The following is a 27,775-nucleotide window of genomic DNA, read 5'->3' as shown; positions in this document are numbered from 1 at the left end:
TCCCATCAGAGCTGAAGATTGTTTACTAACTGCTGACAAACACTGCTCAGAGTGAGAATTCTTCATGATCTACACTGTGAAAGTTGTAAGTTAGTAGTGATATCACTTCCTGTGAAACCTACGAAGGGATTCCTTCATTTATTCAGATGTTTCATCTATGGCAACATTTCACCCACATGACATTGAATCCTGCTGGCATAAAATAATTATTTTCATGATTGGTTTGCTTGTCTATCTCATTCCACCCATCATTCCTTTTTGTTTTTTCTTGTTTTCTCGGAACAAATTTTCACTCTTGAGAAGAGACACAGCACACAGCCTGTATACTAAGTGATTATTTTACATCCTCCTGATATCAAGTTGCCTCAAAATAAAGTCAACATCAGTTTCTTTGACAGAAAAGGCTGGAGGAGAGGAGAGGAGAGGAGAGGAGAGGACTTTATTCATCTCTGTGTTCTGTAGTCTACATATGTGGCTGATTTGGAAGTTAATATCTGGTTTTCCCTAGACATATCCTATTTCCCAAAATGTTGTTTTAAATTTGGTTATATATAGCTTACATACATGCTAGTAACATTCTCTTCTTTAGTTTAATAAGATTTCAGTATTTGCAATCCTGTAAAGAAAAAGAAAAGTAAAAAATTGTACCTTTACTTCAGAGTGATTGGGAGTGATAAATTCCAATACTGGACGAAGGTTTCTGATCTGAAAAAAAAAGGGAGACTGAGGGCAAGAGGACACAATAACAGTATTTTGGTACAGAAAGATTATTACAGAGAAAGCAGCAATCAATAATTATCCATGCCCAAACTGCAAGGATAAAAAGAAGGTTTAATTTGCAGAGAAACAGATTTGGGTTGGATACTTGCAAAAATCTGTCAAAGCTGTTAAACTGATGAGCCACTGAAGCCAGTCTAAAATCTCTCAGGGCATGATCTAGGGCTTCCATGAAAGAACTTGATTACTTTTTGAAGGCTTGCCTGGCTGTACTAAGATGTGGTTAGTTAGAGCACAGTGCTAATAACCATGATTCCAGGTCCAATCCCCATATAGCCCAGTCACTTAAGATCCTTGCGGGTTCTTTCCAAATGAGAAAATTTGGTGAAATTCTGTGAAAATTCTAGGGTTAAGTATATTATGACAGGGCTGGAAACAGCACTTGTGTGGATATGTATATATATTTATACACTAATGCTAGAAGTATATGTGCACTAGTATGCACTGATACACTGTGTTTGCACACTAATAATAAACTAATACACATGGATACTCTACTAATATGCGTTGTAAATAAGCATGTGTATATATATAAACATATGTCTCAAATGTTTACTCTTCCTGAGTGTTCTTGAAACACAGACAAACTTAATTAGAAATGTTGGATATGTTATCCAGTCTTCCTAGTCAAGAGAACTGGTTTGAATGAGCATGTGAGCTCATTTTATTCTTCCTTACCTAAACCAGAGGTATCCTGGACTCTGGACTCAGGCTGATAAAGTGATTTATCACAAATGGCCTGAGCTGGAATTTTTAGAGAGGAGGGTGGTGTCTTAACCAGTTATCCAGACTCTTAAACAGGGCATTGTGAAATACCAGTTCAGACTGATACTGGTTTCCTCTTTGTTTCAGGAACGGCTGGTGCTCTCTGTGTTACCTCGGTTTGTAGTCCTGGAAATGATAAATGATATGACCAATGTAGAAGACGAACATTTGCAGCACCAGTTCCATAAGATCTACATTCATCGTTATGAGAATGTCAGGTGGGTGAATGTTTCTGTAATGTTTAAGGTCTCAGAGTTGCTAAATTACTCTTGTCTGAGGGTTTACTTTCTGTTGCTTTATTCATTCATAAATAAAAAAAAATAGTTTACCTTTGTTTAGTATTTGAGCAGAGAAGCATGTTGATGCCTTCTTCTACTCATCAAGATGGTTGGATGCCATGGTAACGGCAAAATCCATTTGAACTAAACACTGAGTCTGGACCATTTTTGTCTTTTTCTCACTTTTTTTTTCACTTTTTTTCACACTCAGTTCACTTAAGTTGTCAGGATTGCACTGGAAGGGGAGCCCTTCCTACATGTGGACACATATTCTGCCCCAACCTGATGGTTCACCCCACACACTGAAAAATGAGATGAAGACTTGTAAGATGTTCTCAGAGAAGGTTATGTGGTTCCTCTGCTCTACAGCCATTTTCATATAATCAGTCTTATTATTATTTTCTTAATCTTTACTCCTCTCTAATTTTTTTTCTTTCATTAAAGTTATCAGAAGGGTGATAATTATCCTCTAAGCTGCTACTCAAGGTAATTAGTCCTAATTGTACATGACACCAGAATGATCAACTTCTACTAAATGATATTACATAATCTTGGTATTATTGTATTTCCTGAAAATCAGAATATTTTGTCAAGTCAATAGCATTTTCCATAAGCCTTTCCCAAAATACAAGGGTAAATCACTGAGTGATCACCTTTGAAGTCATCATTAAAAGAAGTGCAAAATAAGCATGGATAAATTGCTTGGAAAGCAAGTACTTTGCCTTTCAATGAAACCAAAGTATAACTTTGTCTGGACAAGTTCAATAAAAATAATTTGCACTTCTGCAGGAGAATAAATTGATTATCTGCTGCTTCTGTGGCCATGCAGTTGCTCAGATATGTTATTTTATTAAAACTGATTGAAAGTATCAAGGACCCTCATAAAGGTTTGAGTTGCACTAAATTAAAATGTCTTCCATTAACCTTTTTCATACTCAGAGTAAATGTTGCTGTAGAAGGATCAAAATATGGAGAAGATGGCCCTTTTGCTTTAATGGAAAAGGGTTGTAGACAGGGTGAGAAGTCAAAACATATTTTATGCTTGAAAGTGATTTGAAATTAAAATTCTGCATGCTTTAAAATACAGATACTGGTTGGCTTCTATACATGCTGCCAGAAACTAGGTAATTTCAAAACAAGATTTCATTCACCTTATTTTGTTTCCTGAATGTTCAGTACTGAATACTACCTAAATCAATGCTATATGAATCCTTAAAAGTATTATCCAGTTAGAAATTTTTTTTTGTTTGAAAATTAAAAGGGTAGAAAATAGTAGTTTGAAAATCTTATTATCATAAATTTAGTCTATTATTACTATTCATTACTCTTTGAATAGCTTGGTACTTTACCTTTTAATTTTATTACTTCTCACTGGTAAAAATCTTACCAAGTTTGTAAGCATCTTGTTTAAACCTCACCCAAACCTTCACCAGTCCATACATTTGAAGATGTGTTATCAGTCAACCTGATCATTACTGTATTTCTTATTGATTACATTAGTAATTCCCAGACACTGTCAAATTGTGATCTTGTTCACCACAAGTCACCAGCTAAAGTGAAACAAAATCTTCTGGTACTCAGATTGTAACACCAGTAATTGGTCAACTTTCAATTGCTAACGAGGTTTGTGCCAGAATGATGAGTGTCTTTTTGAGCATCACTGCTTTATAAGGTAGCCAATACTTTCTTTGTATAATAATTACTGAGCTATTACATGCTTTGTTCTGGGTGGTATCTTGCACACAACAGACTTTGTGTGTGTTTATGTTTCTCTATATTCACATGTGGTCATTCTAGGCACAGTGAGCAGCCAAAAGGCAAGAAAAATAACCAGATGTTCAAACACAGGCTAGAAATCTGTTTGCAAGTATTTTGTTAATGGAGATCCTATGACAATTTCAGGCACACAAGTTGATTCACCTAAATTCAAAGTATGATCACACTAGGCTCCCTGTAAAGTCACTAGAATGAAAAAAGAATTATCCAATTAAAGACTCATACCTTATAAAGAGTGCACTATAGCTCTAACTCAGGTACCTCTGTCACATGCCTAAAATGAGACTAAATAAAACAGGTCTTAGCCTGGTATATATCAAGACTGTCACAGATTTGTCTGTACTCTTAGGATTTGAGACTTGTATGATTTGAAAATCTAGAATTGCATTACTCCTATTTTTGGCAAAAAAAATTGCTCACTCTTAGTAGTATTTTTTTTTTAGTCCCTTCAGTGTTTACATTCAGTACTCCAGTATGAACAAAAGTATAGGACAGAGGTAGTGTTACTTCAAGGGTAATAAAATGACCCTTCCACTAGTAAAATGCTAGAAGATAACTTAAAACATTCAGTAATTAAAGGACATAGACTGAAATATTAATTTTTTTTATTAGCATTCTTTTTGCAGATGTTAAAGGCTTCACCAACCTTTCCACAACTCTGTCAGCCCAGGAGCTGGTCCGAATGCTGAATGAACTCTTTGCCAGATTTGATCGACTAGCACATGTGAGTTAAGCGCAATTTATTTCCAAAAAGACAAAATCAATTCCATGTTTGGGAGGTTTGGATCAATTTGAACAATATATATCCATATTCTCCCCACAGGGATTTTATATAGCAATTGAATTTGGAAGACACTGACAAAGTTATATGAAAAATGATGAGTTCTGATAGCAAGGGAAAGCAGGGGTTGTCATCAGAATATTTGGTTTCTGTAGTGCTGGACAGAGAACAGTATGAGAGTAGATCACCTGCCACAGTTTCTAAGGAAGCTTCATATTTTGGATTTTTGCTGGAAATTTTTTTTTAAGACCCTAGCTTTATTTGTCTTTTCTTCTGCAAAGTGAAAAAGATTAAAAGACATATTCATTTAAGGTCATCTAATTAGTTCTCACAGTCATTGCAGTGGTTAGTTAATAGCAGGGTTTACAGTCTTTAGGCTGGATTCTATCTAACTCAACAATGAAATGAATTAAACACAGCAGAGGAAATTATTACATCAGGAAAATTACTTGCTCCTTAATTAGCACTGAGCAGAAAAAAGGGTGAAGCACAAAAATACAAGCGGAACATGCTCAGTTTTGCTAGGCTTATATATTTTATTTGTTTTCATATTTCTTTGGTCAAAATGTAATTTAATATGGCTATCTTTACGTATCAATATCTGAGCTGACTAATAAGACTTCTAAGTGGAGGCAATGAAGTACATTTCAGGGAGTTTATCTTATCATTTATCCAGCCAAATGTAGGTACATACTATGGGAAAATGCTAATTGCACTGAATATCACAGACCATGCTATTTACTATAAAGGAAACCTAAAGTGGCTTGGCCTGATGTAGAGACTTGCCTCCCTCACTGGCTTTCATACATTTCTGGATTAGGGTGATGGGGTATTTGTACACATATTACACAGTGTCAGAGTAAGATCCTTGTGGTTTTCTCTCATCTTACACATTAAGGTCAAGAAAAGCAATTCTTCCATAATTATTGAAATTTCTTTTGATTCAGCTATTTTTATCTCAAATAGCAATGTGTCTCCTCTTGTACAGAGTGATGCCATAACCCATTGCCTGGACAGTGGCAAATTAGTAAATGCAACCTACAATATCTGCTTTGCAAACAAAAACCCCTCATCAGCTCTGGTCTACACTGTAAACCAAGCCAGGTGAAAGAATTACCTCAGTCCTGTCTTTTAGAAAGAGTAGAGGAGTAATGTCTGCTTTTGTATGTCTTGGCAAAAATAGCTTTTCTAACTGAAGAAGCATATTTTACACCAAATAGAATGTATGCATGTCACAGAAATATTTTAGGAAGACTATGTATAAAAAATTCTTTATTGCTTTGCTTCACATTTCAATTTTGACTAGCATTCATGATAATTAACCATATTTTGTAACCATTCCATAAACTGTATTTAACCAATAGTGATTTTGTGTAAAATTACTATATCCAGTAAAGGAGTACAAGGAAGCATTTACATTTAAAAGTCTAATCCAGAGAATACTCCCTCACTTGCCGCTTAACCCTAAAGTCAACATCCTGTTTGTTTCTTTTTTTGTTTTGTTTTGGTTTTGGTTTTTTTTTTTGTTTTGTTTTGGTTTGGTTTTGGTTTTGTTTTTTGGTGGGGTTTTTGGGTTTTTTTTTTGTTTGTTTGTTTGTTGGGGGTTTTTTTGTTTGTTTTTTAATAGGAACTGGAAATTTTGCTTCTTTAAATGCTTAGACATTTTCCCCTTCTCTGTGGCTTGTCACACACTTAAACCTTCTAGAAATCTTTGTGTTGCATTTCTAAATTCATAAATCCTAATGGAGGACATTGAATGTGCCATACAATAATAGGCATTCCAAAAATGTAGGGGAGTTTATTTTAAAGAAGTGGTAATAAATATATCAGTCCGTTTACATAGCCAAGAATTTCTTATCCAGAAATCTCTGATTTGGGATGAAAGAATATTTTTGTCTGCAAAACGTTGTTATCAGTTTGATCATCTCTCAAGTGAATGTCCCAGTCACTAGATTCAAGACCCTAGGATCCTTCATGCATTTCCTTTCCTAGTCTGGGAATTTACTACTTTTTTAAACACATAATTGATTAGACTAATCCACTGGCCTAGAACAATCCTCTGAAAGGTGGAAGAGACAGGGAAGAAGCAGTGTAGAAACTGAACATTTTTAGCCTGCAAAGATTAGTTATATGATCATGGAAAATTAAAATTCAGTAAAAAGACATTTTGATTGCGTTCCTTATTTGTGGGTTCTTTATTTGTGGATGTCATGATACCTGTGTGATGGCCTGACAGTAGAGATGCCTAACACAGAGAAACCTCTCTTGCTTCCCTAGAAAGGGTTTGGTGTTTCTGCCCAATTCAAGGAGACAAATTCTCCCTCTGCACTTACAGGAAACCAAGACTCCACACTGGACTCTTATGGAGGGGACCAGCTGCATAAAATAAAAGGGTCTAAATCTTATATTGAACTTCATCTTTTCCTTTGGAAAATTTTGGAAGTGAACATTGAGTGAGCCTGAATTGTAAGGACTTGTGAATTACATGGATCTATCAACCTACCCATCTGATATTGAATAAAGCTTCACACCTGGTAAAGGTGTATCTTTTGGAAAAAATCCTGGTCTTTGTCTGAATGCACCAAGAGATGATCTTCTTTTAATGCTGGTCCATCTTGGTAGTATATTCCAGTGCCTTAACACTCTCACTGTTTATTCAGTATGGGGTTTTTTCTCATTTGATTTTTTCTGACTTTGAATTGCATCCTTTGATTCTTGCTATATCAAATGATCCCCAGAAAAAGGGACCATCTTGTAGCCACTGACTTCCTCTGGGAGTGCATCTGGATACTTTGATCAAGGGGCTTCTCAGGTTTCCTTTTGATAAAAGAAATAGACCAAGCTCATGGCAAGGTTTTTACTCTATAAGATTTATTCCTTCAAATAGTTTTGGGGACCACTTTTCTAGAACACCTCCTGTTTTTGAGAATCCCTTTTAAAGCACTGAAAACAGTGTTCCTGGGCTAACCTCCATGAGTGTGAAGAAGGCAGATCACCACCATTCCTCCTAATCTCTGTTCCCTTGATCACTGTCCAAAGACCATGTTTCTGAAAATACAGTGATAACTCTATTGTACTGAAAAATATTATTTTTGGGTTTTCTGGTCTTACTGTCACATTGTGACCACATGTCTGCATGGTAATTGTTTATTTTCCTGGTCTTATTCCTTTTCTAAATGTTATTAGCAATAGGTTTCTACTTGCCTCTAAATTCTTGACAGGATTTTTGGGAAGTGGTCCTTTCAAGGCCTCACTAGAAGGATCTTCTGTTAAGGAGGATTACACAATCACATCTAGATTTCAGATCCATCACTTAACTGGTTCTTAATCAGCTTAGCTAGAGTTATCATAACCCTTTAAAATAGTCACTGTTACTCAGACTCTTGGAGTTTGTTAGGAATTACCGTCAAAGCAAAGAGGTCAGTTGCAGAAAGCTTGAGGCAGTTTCTTTAGGTTTTAAGGAAAAAATGTATAAATCCTTATTTACCTCTAAATAAAAGTATTAAATTATAATCTCATATAAAGATTGTTGGATCTGCTTGAACATCTTATATAATCATATAATATTAAAGAAGACATTTTCACAGCATACTGAAAAATGTAATTTGGCTAGGTTTCTTTTTTCTCTTATTAAGTTTTATTAAGCAATACAGAAGTAACAATATGTCTCTGATTTTTTAATCTTCCCTAAGTTACATCAAGTTTTATGGCATACATTAATGCATATAATTAACAACAAAAAAAAATCCATAATATCTGTATCATTACCACAGAACACTCTGAACAAAAATTAGAACGCAGTTCAATATTTTTTCCAAGAAAAAATATAATAATATATTTTGTACAGCTACTTCCCATTTCTAATCACTCTGTGATATTTGTAAAAGATTTATAGTTATTAAAGAGAAAAGTGACGTTTACAAAAGAAGAAAAATAAGTTGGCATAAAACAGAACTGAAGGAAACATTCCCTTATATATACTTCATCTACTAAAAGGCCTAAACAGAAACTCAATTAATATTAATACTTTCCTTAGGCAGAAATTTTGAGAAGGGAAATGAGATGACATTCAGCAAGACACTTAAGCCTAAAAAAAGTCCTGCCTTGGTGAAGTAATAGTTATTTTTGATGTTTGTTTTTCCTCTGCCTTCTCCACAGTTCTAGATGTCAGCCAACGCCATGATTTAAATTATCATATTTCTAAATTCATCTGCACTCTTTGTAGATTCAGTTTCAGATACAACAAAGAGGAAAAGGAGCTTATTAAAGGACTGATAGAGGTTTTGTTTATTATTTTTTCTAAGAAGGCAATCTTCTTCTGTAACCTTGGTTAAATTGTCTCCTGCGGTGCTGTAGACAAGCTGTCAAAAATTTCTTCAACAGTGTATTACCAATCCTGTGACTGCTCTTTCCAGGGGTGGAAACCAACTTGACTACCAGGCTCCACAAGAACACATCACCCCATAGCCCCAGTAAAGTACCTGTACCTGTTGTTATCAGGAAGGGAAGACTGGAGGGTTTTGGGGGCTTTTCTCTTTCTTTGATAAAGACACTTCTATTGCAGTTCTTTACTGTCCCAACTCTGAGCTGGCAGTGTTTTGTTCCATGGTGAAGTTGTCTTCCAGCATGTAACCTACAGGATCCCAGAGACTTCCTAAAAAACCTTGTATAAACAAATATGCCAGGTGTGAATTTTTTCATGTGTATATGTTTGGGGTGATGTAGAAAGAAGCAGAGTTTCTGGATTACTAGTATAAATATATTTACTTAGCTCATTATAAAGGCATTGTATGACTTTTTAGTAAAGAGATGGAGTGAATTCTCTTTTCGCTTAATTCTGAAGTGTTTTTCCTCCCAGCCAGTGTCAATAATTAATTGGCTCATACTAATGAATAAACAATTTTGTTTACCATGTTCTCCCTACATTTACAGTTTTTCAGATGGTAAAGAGCCCATCTAAAGACGTAAACAGTCATGTAAGCCCCAGCCCACAAAACACTTTTAGAAGTGATAGTATAGAGGTTTTTATGAAAAAAATCAGATGAAAATGACAGATTAAATAAAATTTGTTTCAAATTTTCCAGTGATTGATAAACTGAGAATTACTCAAATTCAACCTCCCCCAAAAAGAACTTTGTGACTAAATTGGGATTTGAATTAAATTACACTTCACTAGTATATTCTTGGGAATTCTCCAACTCATCCTTAACAGAATCATAGAATAGTTAAGGCTGGAAAAGACCTCTAAGATTAGCCATTTACCTAACACTTCCAGGGCCACTACTAAACCATGTCCCTAAGCAGCACATCCATGTATCTTTTAAATATCAACTCAACCTCCTTCCCAAGCAGCCTGTTCCAATGCTTGGCAACCCTTTAGATGAAGAAATTTTACCTAATATCCAATCCAAATCCCCACTGGTGCAACTGGAGGCCATTTCTTCTTTTCCTGTCTCTTATAACTTGGGAGAAGTGACTGAGGCTCACCTGGCTGCCACCCCTTTCCTGGCCACCTGGGCACACCCTGGCTCATGTTCTAATGTTGTTGACCAGTGTCCCACGTACCTGAAGAAATTAAGTTCTAGAAACTCCTAAGGGAAAAAATTTCTATGCAGAATTGTTCCTGGCTTAGCTAGAAAGAAACACCTTGAATCCTTCTCATGGGGATTTCTGTCCCTGAAATCACTTAAAGCATAGTCTTCTAATTAACGCAAGCTGCCAAGATAAATTGCTCACCAGACACAACAGTCACAGCAGTTTTCTTCTACAATGTGTCAAGGAACAAAGCTGTTGATATAATACATTATAAAACTCATTCACCAATGCACCTCAATTCCTTCTGCAGCATGAGAGACCTTAAACCTATTTTTTTCTAGCAGCACAGAGAAATTCTAACTGCTTCATTATAGCTGTTTTTTGGTGGTTTTTTTGTTTTTGTTTTGTTTTTGGTGTTTTTTGTTGTTGTTGTTGTTTTTGTTTTTTTGGGTTTTTTTCCCTAAAGAAAAAAACCACATTTCTTATACAGTATGTTAAAATATGTACAAACTGTTTAATATAGGGCCATACTTATGTATTCCCTAGTTCAGGCAAATGAAAGACTGCCACATTTTTCCCTTTATGTGTATAAAAATTTGAAAAAATCTTGGTAACTCTGTGTCATATCTGGTCCTCTTTCGTGCCTGCATGACCAGGCTTGTGAACCCCCCTCCATCTGGCTCTCTCAAGGTCCTAGTCCCGTTTTCCAAAGTGACAGAGCGGCAATAGAAGGAATTTGGATGGAGCTCTCTCACCAAGCCGCCCTAAAACAGACTGCTGATTAAGAGCTTTGGCCTGGCCCCCCTTCATGCAGAGAAATGAGGTTTATCCAGGTTTCCTCTGCCTTTGGCACAGGTTTCAGGAACTGAGCTATTGTACACAAAGGCCAAGTCCCTTCCTTCTCCCACTCTGGCTGCCTTTTAAAAGAAGACTTATGTGTATAACTTCTTTTTGTTCTGTGGTTCAGTTGCAGTAATTTTTCATCCCCAATGTTCTAAACTTTGAGGTTGAAATTATAAAAATAGCAAAAAATTTTGAATTTTCTGTGGTCTAACCTAAGGTGTTCCCTTCAAAACTAGGTGAAATGATTAATTCAGCACTGGCAGAATTGAAAAAGTGGCATAGCTTATAAAACAAAATCACTTTTTTTTCCCTTGTCAGGAATTTAGCCCAAGGAAACAAGAAATATTAATGAAGTCTCTGACTGTGTCTTTCAGTAACTTGATATTTGAGCAACTCATTTCTGCAGCTCCACCTTATGCCAATTTGCTTTGCTTCCTTTCCAGTCACTAGGGGTATATTTAATAAGCTTAAACATAAATCATTCACCACATACAAGGTAATTATTTATGAAAAATCTGCATATTTTCTTTTTCTCTGGATTTAGGTGAATTGGAAAAAGGTTTTTTTTTATCAATTGCCACTAAATTAACCTAGAATTATTATTAAAATAATTGGGTATTTGAGTCTGTTCAATATCCCCAGGGAAAAATTCTCATTTAAATTTATCTTGGCAGAATCAGGCCCCTCAATCTTCCACTTGCAGCAAATAAAAGCTGCAAATAAGGGGAGAAAAGAGCCCCTATTTGTGACATGCAGAGATTTTAATTGATCCCTTCAATAAATGCTATTAATGAATGAGTATTTGAAGGGGTGTGAGACTGATGGATACTGATGTGAATGTCTGTATAATATCAGCTGTAATTTACATGCCCAAGGACAACTTGTGGAATTGCATATGAAAAAGGGAAGGGGAATAAAATAAATTAAAGAGGAGATGATAATAACCTCACAATGGTGTAAGAATTTAACACAGTTCTGAAAAATATTTCCTGTACCAAAGTTCCTGTATGAAAATTTTCTCTTACTTAAATAATTTACTCATTTTACAGTTTCTTCATACATATTTAGACTTTTCATTCATTTTCATTTAATATCAACTTGACACTCTTAGATACCATTGCAGTGAGAAGATTTCCGGAAGTGGGCTTGATTTTCCTCTACAGTGTGAGGAAAATCTTGATTGATACTAATATAATTTTATACCACTGAAAAGTGGGCAGGCCTTGAAAAAACTCAGTCTCTGATTTAAAACAAGAGCATGCCTGCCCGTATTATTCATGAATCTAACCTTAATGCTCTCGTACAACCAGTCTGACAAAGCTTTGAGTCTAAACTGTAGATGTGATAAAGCTAGCGAGTCATTTGAGGGAATCTCATGGGACCAGGCAGTTTGCCTCTGCCAAAGGCGGATACCATTAGCCCCTTGTCCTTCTTGAGAGTCGTTGAATTACCTTCCTCTAGATGAAATATGTCCAGTTATAAAAAGCCCATAGTTTACTTTTGAAATGTGTATAATGGGAATAATTAGGGAAGCATAAAAAATGAAAAAGTAATGTAGTCAGGCTGTAACACAGATCACATTTACCAGTCATAATAATTTGATTAACAGGAAAAAAAAATTAGGAAACAAGGAGTCATTTAAAAGCTCCCTGTGATTTTTTGTGCCAGCAGAGACACCTTTCCCGACTCCTGCAATGTTCCACAGGACATAAATCTTATGTGATATTTGTTAGTCCTGTGTGGGTGTTTCACTCACCCAGGGTCTCACAGATACATGGTGAGTTTAGGAGCAGACAGCTGAAGTGAAGCCCGGCCAGCAGCTTTAGCTGTGAGCTGAATTTGTCCCCAGGCTTCCCCGGCTGCCTTGCCTGGCTCTCCTCGGGCTCCACTGCTCGCTGGCATGGGGACACCTGACACAGTCATCTCCGCTGGAATACTGCACTCCGTGGATGACTTCCTGAGCTTTGGCAAATGAGCCAGGTAACATCACATGACAAGGGAAAGAAAACATTCATGAGGAGCTGAATGGATTTCCTGTGTCACACACACGCACTCACGTTTGCACATTTCAGACCCTCGTTAGCAGATCTTGCCATGCATCAAGATTCTTATTCTTACAAAAAAGCACATCCCTCTGAACTTGTCTGCTCTATTCTGAATTTCAGACATGCAGGAGTGTGATATAAGCCTCATCTGAATTTACTGGAACCAGCACTTCAGTCAGTTTAAGTGAGGAATTAGGAATCAAACAACAGGCTTATCCTATTGAAGACTGCAGTCTTTAACTGTGCTGAAATAAATTCTCACTTAATAGGGGTTTTCCCATGTCATCAGATAGGTATAATAAATGTTGAAATTAAAAATGTAATTTAAAAATTAAAATGTAATAATACTTGAGATATATCTTTCTTTTTTCTTTTATTCCAGTCTTTCTTTCTTTCTTTCCTAAGCATTGACAGTTTTTCTCATTTTCCCCTCTATTCTACTATAAGGTTATTATTTGTAAAGTATTTGCAGTGGCTCTGAATAAAGTGCTGTTTTGATTTATTCCACCTAAGTCAAACCAATATGACATTATACATGATCCTTTTATTTTGTAGATGTAAAAGCAAGCATCACTTATAGTAAGAATCAATTGAATGGGGCCTTTAGAAAAGCCAAAAAAAGTTAGAATTCGTGCTTTATATCTTCATCTCTTTGCATTTTGTCTAAACGCGGAACACAGAGAAGCTTAAGAGAGTCCTCTTCCTGTTTGACATGCACTGATTTATGCCATTGAGTCCTACCTACTTGTCAATTAACTTTTATTTTTCATCGTTTCACTCTACAGTTAAAAAAATAGGTGGAAAATGTGGCAATATCAGCTCTCTAATTCTTTCCATTGAGGCGGAACTGTTATAAAAAAAATGTTGTTTTGGAGGGGTTTAGGATGTGCAATTTCATTTGAAGCAATATGAAAAATTCCCAGTGTTCTTGTGTGGGTCTGCAGAAGGGCTGAAAAGAAGGGGTTGAGGAAAGAGGAGTTACATATGAATTTTGACATTTTGGAAGCCTGGAGTTCAGTCTGGAATTTTGTGTGAAATAGGTACCAAGGCATTGCACTCGAAAGGCAAGCACTGGTTTTAGCTGGAGACTTAACCAAAGCTTCAAACACGGTCAGTTCCTACTGATGGTTTAAGGAGATTTTAGGGTGAATCAGCTTACTTTGGCCATGTGCCCCGAACAGGTTTTACCCTTGCTGGCATGCTTAAGGCTTCAGCTGACTTCTCAAAAAGCTTTGAGTACAAGTGTGTAGATGCTGTGTGTCACTCCAGGATTGTGCAAGGCTTGTCTGAGGTTGACTACAAACCTTCATTCCTCCTAAGCAAAACTTTGAAGGGAACCCATACTTGATTCCTGGGAGAACCACCATTGACACTTGCTTCTAGAGCTTACATTTTTCTTTTTAAAAGTCTGTTACTCCAGCCTTTACTGGTTGATTATTAATACTACACTCAGTATTTCAGCAACTCTCCACCACAAAAACACTTCCTTGCCACAACTTGTAATGTTCTCTGTTCCTGTGCATTGATTGCCTCCTGTGATGGCCCAATCAGCAGAATACATTGGGCAAATTAGCAGGTAATCTTGGTCTTATATGCTGGTCTGGGAACTGCAAAATGGCAGCAACTCAGATATTTCTGCTCACTAGAAAAGGATCTTCTAAAATAATGATCAAATCACACAATAATATTCTGTTTCAGTATGTAATGATACTGTTAATACCTATTTTAGAAATTATTTCACTATTTGCTCCTAGGGTATAGGATATCTCTAGCTGGGTGCCAAACATAATTTCTCCACAGCATGAGTTTGATGCAGGACAGCTTCTTTGAGATCCTTGCCACGCAGATACTTGATCAGTTCCTACAGCTGTTGGGAATACTTGAGTGTCACTGCATAAATTTTGGGTGGGAAGGGATTTCAGTGGGAGGAAAGAGGTTTTTCATTTATTTCCAGTGTAAAAAGTGGGCAGGAAAACATGCCCTGGAGGAACATATCCAAAATTGGGTTATTCATTATCTCAGCTGGCATTTCTGAATCCTTGGCCTATGTTCCACCTAGCTCTGATAAAACCTTTCTCCCCATCAGCAAGAACATCTCAGATTAGCATAAAAGAAAAATCACTATAGTCTTCTTTTCTGCAAATGTAAAGGCAGTTTATTTCAAAAGTGATATAAATCACAATTATATAATGACAAGCAGGAAACATCCAGAAACAAGGTGGGGTGCTGATTTTTTTTAACAGTAATTTTTCAACCACTTCTATTTTCAGTTTAAAATTATGAAAAAACATGCAAATGTTTTCTTTCTCTTTGATACATTTGTATGTAGGAACACCATTGTCTCAGGATAAAGATCCTGGGGGACTGTTACTACTGCGTCTCGGGGCTCCCAGAACCTCGCCAGGACCATGCACACTGCTGTGTTGAAATGGGGCTCAGCATGATCAAAACTATCAGGTAATGCCTTTTTCTCCCTGATTCATTTTTTCTGGCAGTGTTCTGAACTTCCTACCTGAGAACGCTATCACTAGACAAGTAATCATTCTGTTGGTTCAAAAACCTCAGCATTATCACTGTGAAAAGGACAGGACTTTTTTGATCCATGTAACGCATGGGAACAGTTGCTAAAATGATTTTATTAACCTGTGCTGCTTCAGAGATGTAACACAATAGCTGTGTGTGCAGCTGAGAGGCTTCACAGTTCTTGGCAGCTCTCACTTCGTACTGTTGTCAATTTCAAGAGGAGACTGAAGAGGAGGAGTCTGAATTGCTTCCTAAAATCCCTTTAACAAAATTAAACCACAATATAAACACAAAATGGACAGCTTTGGCTATCCTTTAACTAGAAAACTAGCTCATAGACAAACCCATAAGTACTGAGATTTTCCAGATGAACAAATTTTACCTGCTAAATTAGGTTCTTGCTTAAATTCACAAGCACTGGAAGTATTTTAATGAAGGAATGTGCTCCCATCATGTAAATATAATTATGTTGCTGTTCGATTATTGTATTTTGATGCAATTACAATTAATAATGATCATGTTTCAGTAGCCTGTGGATAGAGCTTGTCCAAGGAGTTACCATGACATTGGCTGACATCTAGTACTCCAAGAGAGGTTTTGTCCATCTTTTAGAAATGTATGGGGTTTTACTGATACAATGTATCAATTAAAAATTACTGAGCTTATATTCCAACACCTTTTCTGTTGTCTTCCCTAAAATACTGTTGCCTAACATGTTATCCCCTTTCCCTGGATATTTTGTTGTCCAATCTCTTTGTCTGCTTCTTGTCCAGATATTTTTGCCCCTTTTATCTGGGTCTGTCTCATGACATATATCAGACAGTTAATGCACACTGCAGCTGCATTACTGGGCTCTTAATAGAGAAAGAATTTGACTAAAATTAATTAATGGAAAATGTAACTGAATAATGATTATGCAACAGTGATATCTAAGAAGGCTGGATTCAATTATCACAGGCTAAATGTTGAATAAAGTAATCAATACTTTGCTTCTGGAATCCCTACAGTGAAAGTGAAACATGAATTAGAGAACACAGAGACGAAAAAAATCTACCAGCATTGTTAAAATTTTTGGATACACACATCAAATCTTTGCATTTCCTTGGTAAAACTACCTGCAGCCAAACCATTGTAAGCACTTTTTCTTCTAAGACAGTAAATTTCTCTCCATCTCCTTACACATGTGGAAGTCTGTAACATCCTGTGCCCTTCAATGAACAGGGTCTTGAAGGCAGCTATCCAGTAGAGATATTGTTCTATTTTTAGTATCTTAAATGACAGCTACAGTCAGTTGGAGCCATGACACCAAAGTCCATCAGGACTGGGGTCATCCATCACAGACTAATTCAGTTCAGATTGACCCCAATTTATTTGATAATCCCAGTATCTGATTTTCTGTCTATGCAATGAGCATGGTTCTTCCCCCAGGCTTTTCTGTTCAGAGTAAAGGAGCCTTATGTTGCTTATCTTAATGTGCATTCACACAGTTCACAGGGAGGACCAATCCTGCCCTGGAATATTAGAAATACTTCTGCCCACATTTCTGAGAGATTTTGGAGTTATCTACAGTCTATTAAAATTAAAGAAGTAGATATATGTCTCACAGTTAAGATTAAAAAAAAAAACCTTTTTATAAAAGTGAGGTTTTTATCACATTGATCCCCACAGAATTTTACCATATTTAAAAATTTAAAATGTAACATAAATTACATTTGGTGATTAGAAAATTTTTCAATTTCATCAGAAGATTTCAGAAAATATTTTTTTAAGTCTAAAATAACAAGGAGATGATCCAAGATATGAGAAACCATCATTCAGATTGGAGAGCTGCACTAAAGTTATACAGACAAACATTTCTCTCCATTGACATTGGTAATGTTGTACCAGTGAGCAAACCCTTCTGGAGAGGCAGAGCCCCATCAGAAAAATCCCCTGTGATCTCAGGATGCCATTACTGAATACTCCTTGTATTGTCCTCGATGATGACTCCATGCTCAAAGGGAATAGAAGAAGAATGTCAGGTCCATTCATTACACAACATGTAAAATAAATCTACATGGGCAGACTGTCGCACCAGGCACTTCTGAGTGTTTTCATACAGCTCAAAGCCATACAGCTAAATTGTTAATTTATTGTTAATTGAGACTCTACAATTTGATTTTAAGCTTGAGTCTTGCAGCTCCACTACTCTTTTTGTAGGTGAAAGGAACTGGTTAAAACACAACAAAATAATTCAAGATAATTTTTTTCTCTGTAATGTTTTTTTTTTTTTTTTTGCATTACCATGCTTTGTTAAACATCCCATAAAAGAAGCATTATTATTGTTATTCAAATCTGTCTTCTTGTTCTTTGCTGTCTTAACTGCTGAGAACAATTGATGGTGACTTTTAACCACAGGAAGATGCCATGGAATCTGATATTTACTCCAAAGTAAATGCTCCACCACATTTAGGCATGAGAAAAAATCCATACTCCATCTGTGCTGCAAAACCCAAAGACCTGTAAATTGTGTTTATCTGCAGCTAAATTCACAGGAAATGTGAATTAAAGTAAAAAGGAAAAGCTCTTCACAAGGAGCTCCTTTATTCAGCTGGCTTTCATATTTTTTCACATGCAGTAATAACTCTCATTTTGTTTAATTTTATTGTATCAATGCCTGTCTGGACTGACTGTTGATGGAAACAGGATTCCAATGGAATGTTTATTCAGGAGATGATAATTCATTTTAACAGTTATTGTTTCATGATAATTCATTTTAACAATTATCAGCCAAGAAAAGTGGCTGTCAGGAATAACACCACCTTCTCAAATGTCCTTATTCCTAAAATCTCTGTTACTGGGAGTAGAGAGGAAGGGAGATGGTGTGAGATTCAGCTCCTCAAGGACTCATTTTCATAGTGTAATGGTGGAAATGGCACAATATATATAACAGTGGAAGTTCAAACAAACCTTTGTGCTGGTACATTTGTTTGGTGAATCAAGGAGTCCTGAGTAGTTTCATTTGTTGGATCATTTCCCACTAAAAACCATCTGAAAGAGTAACTATTATGACAGAATAAATGCTCCCAGCATGCAATATAGTCTAAACTCCAGAAATTAGATAACAGCTTGTCTTCATTAAAAGTCTGTAATTAAGTACTAATATTAAGGCAAATTCATGAGAGAGGGGGAAAAAAAGGACAACTAAAAAAAACCCAAACAAATCCACGATCAAAAATACCTCAACTGTTTTAGATAACTGACTGCCCTGGCAGGTTTCCTGCTTTTAGCATGAAAAAACTGCTTTTATCATCATGTGTTGAGTATTAACAAAAAACATGAAGTGTTCAATTCTTGTTAAAGAAGTTACTCAGGCAGTAAAAGAGACAGGAATTGTTTTCATATTCCATTATTTATAAATTATTGAATTAAGTAATTACATATTAATATTATTCATCCAGTTCTGGATTCCTTCCATAGATTATTTCTCCTATGATCTACAAGGCTCTTCCCACGATGCAATGAGCTCTGATTCACAGAAGAGAGGATGTATTCACAAACTCAAAAACTAAGGCTTAACTTCATTTCTGTGTGGTGGTGGAAAGGGATTTTGTGGCATATTCACAAGTCAAGCCAGCACTTTTTAGACAGTTCTAAGACTGAATATAGGTTTCTCACCAAGACTTGATCATATTGTCACCTCCACATGTCCATTCCAGCCACTGACACTGAATGGAGAGGACATCAGAATAGATTTTCTTTCTCTGTTTTTGCTGTTGGATGATGATATGAACTAAATCAGGTAGAGATGAATGAGTTCATGCATTTCTGTGACCTCTTTCCTTTGAATGCACCATGAAACACAGTCAAGACCACATTGGGAAAATGGCATAGGACACTGTGTGCATATGTGTATATATATATATACATATGTATGTATGTATGTATATACATATGTGTGTGTGTATATATATATTTACACATATATATGTATATATATGTATGTATATGTATACCTATATGTTTATATCGATTTTTGTAACACATTTCTCAAATCAAAAAGCTAACTTCTAATAATATTATTTGTGGTCCCTTGTACTGTATTATTTTCCTGCTCCTCAGAGCATATTTACATGAGGAGGAATGCAGCAGTATTAATTCTGCCCATGTAGCTACAGTTTCTGTCTGAACTCAGAGCAAGTCAGTTATATTAGTGATGGGTCTGACAATATGAAACTTCTCCAGGTAAGAGTTTCTGCCTACATTAGATTACAGCTCTAAATCTAGGTAAGGTAAACTCATCCTGGTGTTATTTTAAATTGGCTCCTTGGGAAAATATCTACATTAAATTGTAAATTCAACTTGTGTAAAGTTCATCTACAAAATGTTACATCCCACAAATCAGACTGACTGCACTGTACCATTCAAAGATTTCAGTACTTTAGTGTATCTTGTTACCAAGATTTTCTAAAATAATGGATCTCTCCTTCACATGCATGAACCAGTTTCCAGAGTCACACTGAAAAGATCACTTGCCTTGCTTCATCTACTATCCTGTCATGTCAGCACCAAAATCATTTGAATTCCTTTAGGAAAATTCCATAGTTCTGTTGAGTCCAACCAAATTGTTCCCTATATAACTGAATGTTATGATCAAAGGACATTTCAGTTAACAGGAGATACAGGAGATCACCTGTACATCCTTCTGCTCTCAGCAGAGTCAGCTAAATTCTTTATTTACTTAAACCAGAATACATAGACGTTCATATTTCACCTGCATGAGGATGATAATGACCATGTCTTGATAGGTAAATTGAGCAACCCCAGAGAATTCTAGCCATCACTAAGAAAAAGTGGAACAGACTGGCCAACTCCACTCTTCTGAAGTCCTTTTGCTTCCAAATCCAGGCAGCTGCATTCAAATTACCTACTAGAAATGGTCTGGAACAGAATGTGAAAGGGCTTGTTGAGAACCAAAAAGCATTCTGGATTGTTTTCAGCATCTCAAAGCAGATTCATAACCTTGCACAATTGAACTGGTCAGCACAGAGGCAGCCTGTGTGGCACTCTCAATCTTCAGGGCCCGAATTCGAGGGCATTCAGATTTTTCACAGCTACAGAAAAGGCTGAAAAAAAAATCTGACTTTGCCTCACCTTCTCCATGCAAATAAGAAAGTTTTCAATTAACACCACAAAAATCAAATACCAATCAAAGAATGCTGACCAGGAGGAAATGCCAAGATCCAATTAAAATAATTGAATTTTTTTATCCCTGGCTAGACTGACATCAGATGAATGGCAAAAATAACACCAGTCACATTTACCTCATCCTGGATAAGATATCAAAGCACTTGTGAGGCAAAGAGGACTGCTTTAGAGATCATCAATAATGCATATTCGTGCATGCACTTTGTCAATGTTTCTGCAGAAGGCCTGTAAAATAGTTGAAGAAAATACATTTTTTAATTAGAAGCTTCACTGACAGTTGAGTAAATTTAAGAGACAGAAGAACTAGATGTGGAATACCTGAGCTGTTGCAAAATGGACTCTCTTTTTTTTTTTCCTCTACATTTTTTATCTAGTACATGCTATTATTTCTGAGAATTTTTTTCTGAATACGTTAGAACTACCACTATTGATAAGGGTGATCCAGGCTTTGTTATTTCAGTCTTTGTCTTTCCTATACCTGTATGTAAACAAGACCTCCTAAAGTATGTGGTAGTCTGGCTGATGGAGAGTTAGATTTGACCATGATTAAGTCCCCTTCTTTACATAATTCAGAAATCTTTTTCAACCCACATTACTCCCAATTTTAAGTAAAAATAATAACTCCATTACTTCTTTCATACTTACAAATCGCCTCACTTTTAAACTTTGTACTCTTTGCAGAGAAATTTTTAAACAAAGTTAACCATTTATTCTTTGTTCAATTTAATATCTTACAACAAAAATTTTACTAAGACTATCATTTCCACAACAGCTTATCAACAGCTCTCCTTTCAGTCTTGTGTTGCAAATAATAAAGTAATTTGAGAGAGAGTAAATCAGTCTTGTGCTTTGATTCATGTCCTGGACAGGGCTATTTAAATATACTTCAAACTGCCTGTTACTTCATGCAATCAGATCCCCTCCTGCACTTATTTTCCCACCTATCAACCCAGGAGCACATTGCTGTGCATGACAAGAGGAGATGCAAGGACAGAGCCCTGCATGTGCACCAGCACTGCAGCAGAGAGAGAGACAGAATGTCCTCAGCCAAGGGGTGCAGGCAGGAGGCCAAATCCACTCTGACTGCTGATGAAGAGCTGAGATCAAATATCACCTGAGCAGCACATAAAGAGTTGCTGGGAGACTGTGAAAGACAGATAAGGCAAGGAGGAGAGGACCTTGATAAGTGTCTGCAGTGCACTGCAGGAGGTGGTGTGGACAGCACAGCTGTGTGAGGTTTAGGACAAATGCTGAAGTCCTGTGTGGCTGGTGGAGGGTGCCAAAGCCTCCTCAGGCCATCCCCACATTTTTATAACACAGGAAAAGTTTAATCCAGAAATCCTTAGTGAACACTCTGGAAATAGAGGGGCACACTGCTCAGTTGCACCATCGTTTGTACCTGGTCTCTCCAGTGATACCCGAGTGTGTTAGTTCTCATATGAGATATACAAATACCTGACCACAATTTACAGTATTTAAAATGAATAGAATAGAATAGAATAGAATAGAATAGAATAGAATAGAATAGAATAGAATAGAATAATAAGCTATTTATTTGGAAGGAGACTACAGTGACCATCTTGTCCTGCTGCCTGTCAATTCAAAGGTCACCAAAGTTAAAGCTTGCTGAGGGCATTGTTCAAATGCCTCTTGATTGTGGGCTTGGGGCAGCAATCACCTCAGCAGAGAGCCCATTTCACTGTTTGGCCACAGTCATGGTGAAGAAATGTTCCCTAATGTCCAAGCTGAGCATTCACTGAGGGAGCTGTGAGTTATTCCCAAACTTTCAGTCACTGGATCCCAGGGAGAAGAGCCCAGGATCTCCTTCTCCCCTTCCCCTCTTCAGCAGGCTGTGAGAGAGCAACAAGGTCACACCTCAGACTCCTCTTCTATAAACTAGACAAACCTAGAGCATTCAGCTGCTTGTCGCAGAACATGACAGTTGGTAAAATAGAAATTAAAGTCGTAAAATAGCATTTGTGTCTATATGTGTATAGAGAAAGGTTACATAAATACAGGCTATTATAACATTTTATTAAACTTAAACCTTCTTATTGATTGCATTTTTCAATGAAAAGCTTTTTGCTCAATTATTCCTCTAAATGCAATTACCATTTATTTCAAGATAAGGAAATCAAATGTAAAAGGAAAAATAATTATCTTAGTCTGAACAAAAGGAAAAGGCAGACTGGAGAAACAATCATGTGAGGAATTATGTGATAATTCCTCTAACAGTTATGAATGTCAGTTTAGATATGTTTATAGCATATAAAAATTATTCAAAATAGATTAAAATCTCAACGGTCTCACTTCTATTAGCTTCTCTCACAACACGAAATGCTTCAATGTGGAGGAGTTGTTACATATCCTATCTTCCAGGGATGGGTAATTGTTTGTATAATTTTGGTGTTTCAAGCCCTCTTGCTTGCATGCAATGAAGAAAGTAATAAATGAAAACTACATACTCTAAGGACACAGATAAATTCCTTTGCAAAGTTTCTTTTTTTTTATTATTTTATGATTAAGTATTTAAAATCTTTTTCTTTTAGATAGCTGAAATATATTGGCATACTGATGTGATTAACAGGTCTTGTAGGCAAACTACTGCACTGAGACTTATCATATGCCTGCCTTTCTCCAAGTTTTCATAATATGGAGGGAAGGGGAATGATGAATTCCTTATTTTCAATTTTTTGCATTTTTGTGCAACCAGTTTCCATTTTAGAACTCTTGCGTTTAGGTTTGATTTTTTTTTTCCTTACAAACTGAGCTGGTGTTCCATTGCAACAATGAAATCTCAGGTATTGAATGCAGAAAGCAATTTACCCTTTTCTCCTCTACAGAGGATCTGCTGAGGTCGTTACTGATGCATCTGAGGCAACGGTAGTTAACTCCAGAGCAGTGAAATAGAGCTGTTTATTCTTTCCCTGCTCTGTAGTGTGATCTTGCTGTGCTGCTATTGACTTCAGTGACTGTAGAGATGGGGCCCTTTACAGAGACACAGCAGGTTTGTAGACCAGCAGTAGCAATACAGTTTTCTTATCCTCAGCACACAATTTAAAGATTAATGAACACAAGCTCTAATACTATTTCTGGTGCAAACAGTTATTGCCATACAAACAGAACTGGAAAAACAGTCTCTTAACAAATATGCTCATTTGTGTTTATTTTTGAGAGGGGAAATTGTCTTCACAATACCACAGAATGGGCAAAACTGATTTTAAACTCACATGGTTGTCATGACAGAGCAAAGGGTGTTCTGGCCAAATCTAATGAAAATAATCATTTGACAAAACGTAACTCTGGAAAATCCCAATCAATAAAATATTTTTTTAATTGAAAATAAGTTAAAAATACACAAGAATATAAAAGAATGGATAGGTTTGATGAAAATAGTTCCTGTTTCTGAACTGTCCATATTGTTCCTGACTGTTCCATACTGTTCCAACAGTTCTGTACTGTTCCTGAACCTTTTATAATTCCAAGCTAAAGCACTCAGTAAGTCCAACAAAATATTTTCACTCAGACATCTTTTTCTCTATCTTTCTCTCTGATTGAAATAAAAAGTATACCACTGAGCCATGCATGTAATTAAGTGCTTAATGATAACCTGGCTTTTAGAATAATTTATCACTACTTCTACCTTTGCTATTTAGAAAGTTCTCTCTTCATTTTACAGGCTAGACTGCACTTTGCAGTTAATTGACATCATATTTTACATCATACCCTTTTCAAAATGATATGGAAAATTTTGGCATATATTTTCATAAGTCTGGCCTTTTTTCTTTCCTTGTGTGTTTTGTTTAACAGATACGTCAGATCCAGAACAAAGCATGACATTGACATGAGAATAGGGATTCATTCTGGATCGGTTCTGTGCGGAGTGCTGGGCCTGAGAAAGTGGCAGTTTGATGTCTGGTCATGGGATGTGGATATTGCAAACAAACTCGAGTCAGGTGGAATTCCTGGGTAAGGCAAAGTGTACTTCCCACAGTCAGAAAACACTGCCAGCACATTACACTGGTAACCGTGCCAAGAGATTAACTGTTTTACATCATTTCATCAACTATGACCTTTTTTTTGCTATTTTGCAGTTGGCAAGGATTAGGGAGACTATAGCCAAAAAAGGAAGAAATGGTCTGCTTGTAGAGCCATTTGAAAAGACAAAACAAAAATATTTATTTTTCTTTGTTACCCCTGATTTTCCCAAAAAGATCAATTTTTTGTTTTCAGCCTTCATAGTCCTCAGAAGTAGCTCAAATTTCCCAGTTAGATGTTGACCATTCATGAGATTTTCCAGGCTTCATTCTCTCACCTTTTTCATTCAAATAATACTATGGGGCACAAAGCTATAATTTGTTTTATTTCATAATGCACAAACTGGGAAGAATTATGTGTTCTTGGGTCATTAGTCTAATAAAAAGTTGGTATGAACAGCAGGATCTCTGGGAAGTCTTTTAAATAATTTGATGCTTTAGTAGATGTTTTGAGATATTTATCTTAACCTGTCTATACGTGAAAATGCATGGTTTACCACTTAAAAAGCCTAGTTTCTTTCTGTATCTGAGTGTCTGATGTGGCTGATTCACCTGAAAGTTGAATGTTATTTCTGCTGGATATGGCCTTTATATCCTGCTAGTGTGCAAGCTACAAATCCTAGATTTGAGCAGTAGTGATTGCAGGAATCTTCTGTTCACTTTCAGTTCCACCTGCCATTGATGATGAAAGATGTAGAAAAGATCACCTAGACAATTCCAATTTTAGCCATGGAATTTGGAAGCAATAGCAGCAGACATCTTTATGTGGAAAAAAATCTAAATGGTGCTGTCACCTTGAATGACAGAGATTTTAAGTCGTCAAAACTGAGTCATGTGCTGTCCTCCCTACACACACATCAGGATCTGTCAGAGCTGTCATGTTCCCAGGAAATGGGAAGGAAATTTGCTTCATATGTTGTAAATGCAGGCCCCTTCCACAGTTCTACATAGTAAACCTTTATTCTAACATATATTCTTTGAATTAGCAGAAAATGAAATTGTGCATGCTTTGAGAACAACTTCTGTACTCTGCATATGTCACCCGTGTGTAAAATTTCAGAAAAAAAAAATCCTTTTCTGCTGTTTATCCCACATGATAGCACCAGATGACTAAGAGGATGCTTTGTTCACATGAGCAAATTGGTCATCTAAGTTTCACCATTCACACCTGCAAAAAGCAGAGTCTATTGCTGTCAGTGTGTGCAAGCTGTATGGCTATTAATGAATAACCCAGAAAAGGTGCAGATAAAATGCTGTAGATAAAATGCCTGGCAGGTTTTCAGTCTGTCAGAGCAGAGTGATTTCCTGGATATCAGTGTGCCAGCAGAACAAAGCCTGGATGCGACAGCAATGAATCAAGTCTCTCAGAATAGTGATTTACATCAGAGTTTCCTAGTGTGCAGAGCAGATTTAATAGATCAGTTAAATTCATTTCAGCCTCTCCTTACTTCTCCCTGCCACCAGCATCCAAATCCCCCCACTTGCTGTAATACTGAGGTCATTCCCTTTCCTAGAGCAGCTTCACCAGGAAAGCTGCCCTGGGGTCATGAGCAGTCCTGTTCTTACAGTGTAAAACAAGAGCCAAGATGAATTGCATTTTCCTGAGGGCATAGTGGAGAGAGGCAGCTGAGGATGGGGAACATCCTTTTAACCAGTCTAAGAGCAGGAAGGAAGGGGCTCAGCTCTTCCCCTCAATGCCTGCACGTCCCCCTGAGCCCCCATCCACCTCAGGTGATGCAGGGAGAGATTGCACCTGACAGAAGGAGCAGAAACCAGCAGACCAGCTGCTGAGGGGAAGGCACTCAGGAGCACTGAGAAAAAAATTATAATTTCTGGTTTTCTGAGAGTAAAAAGTGTGTCCACAACACCTAAGAAGGAAATCTTGTGATCTGGTAATCAGTGACATTCTTCTGCCAGGATTCCATTATTGAATAGATTTCACCTAGTGTATGTAGGTATTATTCTGCAGTACTGAATTGCATAAATCCTAGGTAATAATTCATTTTCAGTGATGTCTCAATGACAGGTATCATCTGACTGTGGACCTGATACACTTTCAAGAGAAGGTCAGGCAATATTTTTGACTTCAATACTCAGGTTCCCAATGTACTGTATTTGTAGAAAATTAAAAGATATCTCTCCACATTTTAAGATTTTTAAGCAAGGAGTACAAAACGTGAAGCCAGAAAATACTTATAATCTGCCAACTATTTATTAATATTTGGCCCATTTAAGAATATCACATTAATAGCTATCTCCATACTCTGGTAAAGCTGTTATCATATCCATCATAAAATCCATATTTCAAGGCTTTATTTCCTAAATTATATTAGTTGAATCTAAAGAGATAGATAGTCACCTTGGCAACTAGCGTATCACTGTCTTTTTCTTTTTTCTTTTTTTTCTTTAGTTTTAGGTTAGTCTTTACTTAATCAATTTAACCTATTTGGATGTCTTAGGGCTAGGAAACTCATCATCTTTCTGAGAGGTCACATGCTTTGCTGTTTAAGTCCAGGCCAAAAGTTGCTTATATTTGAGTGACATTTTTACTGGGTTTTATCATGAGTTTTACTAATTTTTCACTACAAAATACTACTAATCCCTGTGGTCATTATAACAGCATGCCTTTAGAAAGAGAAAGTTGTACAAAACCTGGTAAATAAGCAGGGAAGTTGAGACATTTTAAAAAATGGCTGGGATACAAATTTTCAATCTTTTAATTAGATTTTTATATTTAGTAGTCCACATGGACAGTTTGTGCCAAGTTCTGATACTTCTGGGCACTTCACACTGCTTAAATACAACCAGAACTTTATTTTCTAGCAATGTATACACATAATATATGCCTTTTAGTCTTTTATTCCATCAAAATATTATGCAATTCAATTCTCTATTGGCATCTTTGAGTCACAGAAGGAAGTTCCCAAGGGACATGCTAGGACCATTTCCTTCACAGGAGGAAGCCAAATTGTGGTGCCTGAGAAAAGCAATGTAGCATGTGTCATCAAGAAAGGATCAAGAATTTCAACTCACTCTGAATATTAGGAATTTGTATGCAAGTCTGTCTTTCAGAAAGTGACATACATCCAAAGTTTAAAAAATCAGCTGGTTTAGGGTCACTACAACTATTTTCTTTGGGCTAAATAAATGCCTAATGAACAATTCTTGCTGCATTCATGATGCTGTATTGTACAGTATAGGATAACTGACCATGTTGATGGGCTCTGG

The 27,775-nt window shown here is 36.5% G+C and overlaps 1 protein-coding gene across 1 annotated transcript in view; it reads left to right on the top strand.

The window, feature by feature from the left end:
* Positions 1-27,775, top strand: part of ADCY8 (adenylate cyclase 8) — a 116,772-nt gene that overhangs the window by 46,570 nt on the left and 42,427 nt on the right. Inside the window, 4 exon segments of the mRNA XM_041407573.1 lie at positions 1,630-1,760; positions 4,209-4,320; positions 15,130-15,257; positions 24,321-24,479. Of these exon segments, the coding sequence (XP_041263507.1) occupies positions 1,630-1,760; positions 4,209-4,320; positions 15,130-15,257; positions 24,321-24,479 (530 nt within the window).

Source organism: Onychostruthus taczanowskii, unplaced genomic scaffold, assembly GCF_017590055.1.
Source record: "Onychostruthus taczanowskii isolate IOZ18803 unplaced genomic scaffold, ASM1759005v1 scaffold27, whole genome shotgun sequence".
NCBI classification, from domain to species: domain Eukaryota; kingdom Metazoa; phylum Chordata; class Aves; order Passeriformes; family Passeridae; genus Onychostruthus; species Onychostruthus taczanowskii.
The sequence above is the reverse complement of the archived record's forward strand: the minus strand, read 5'-3'. Positions and strand labels throughout refer to the sequence as shown.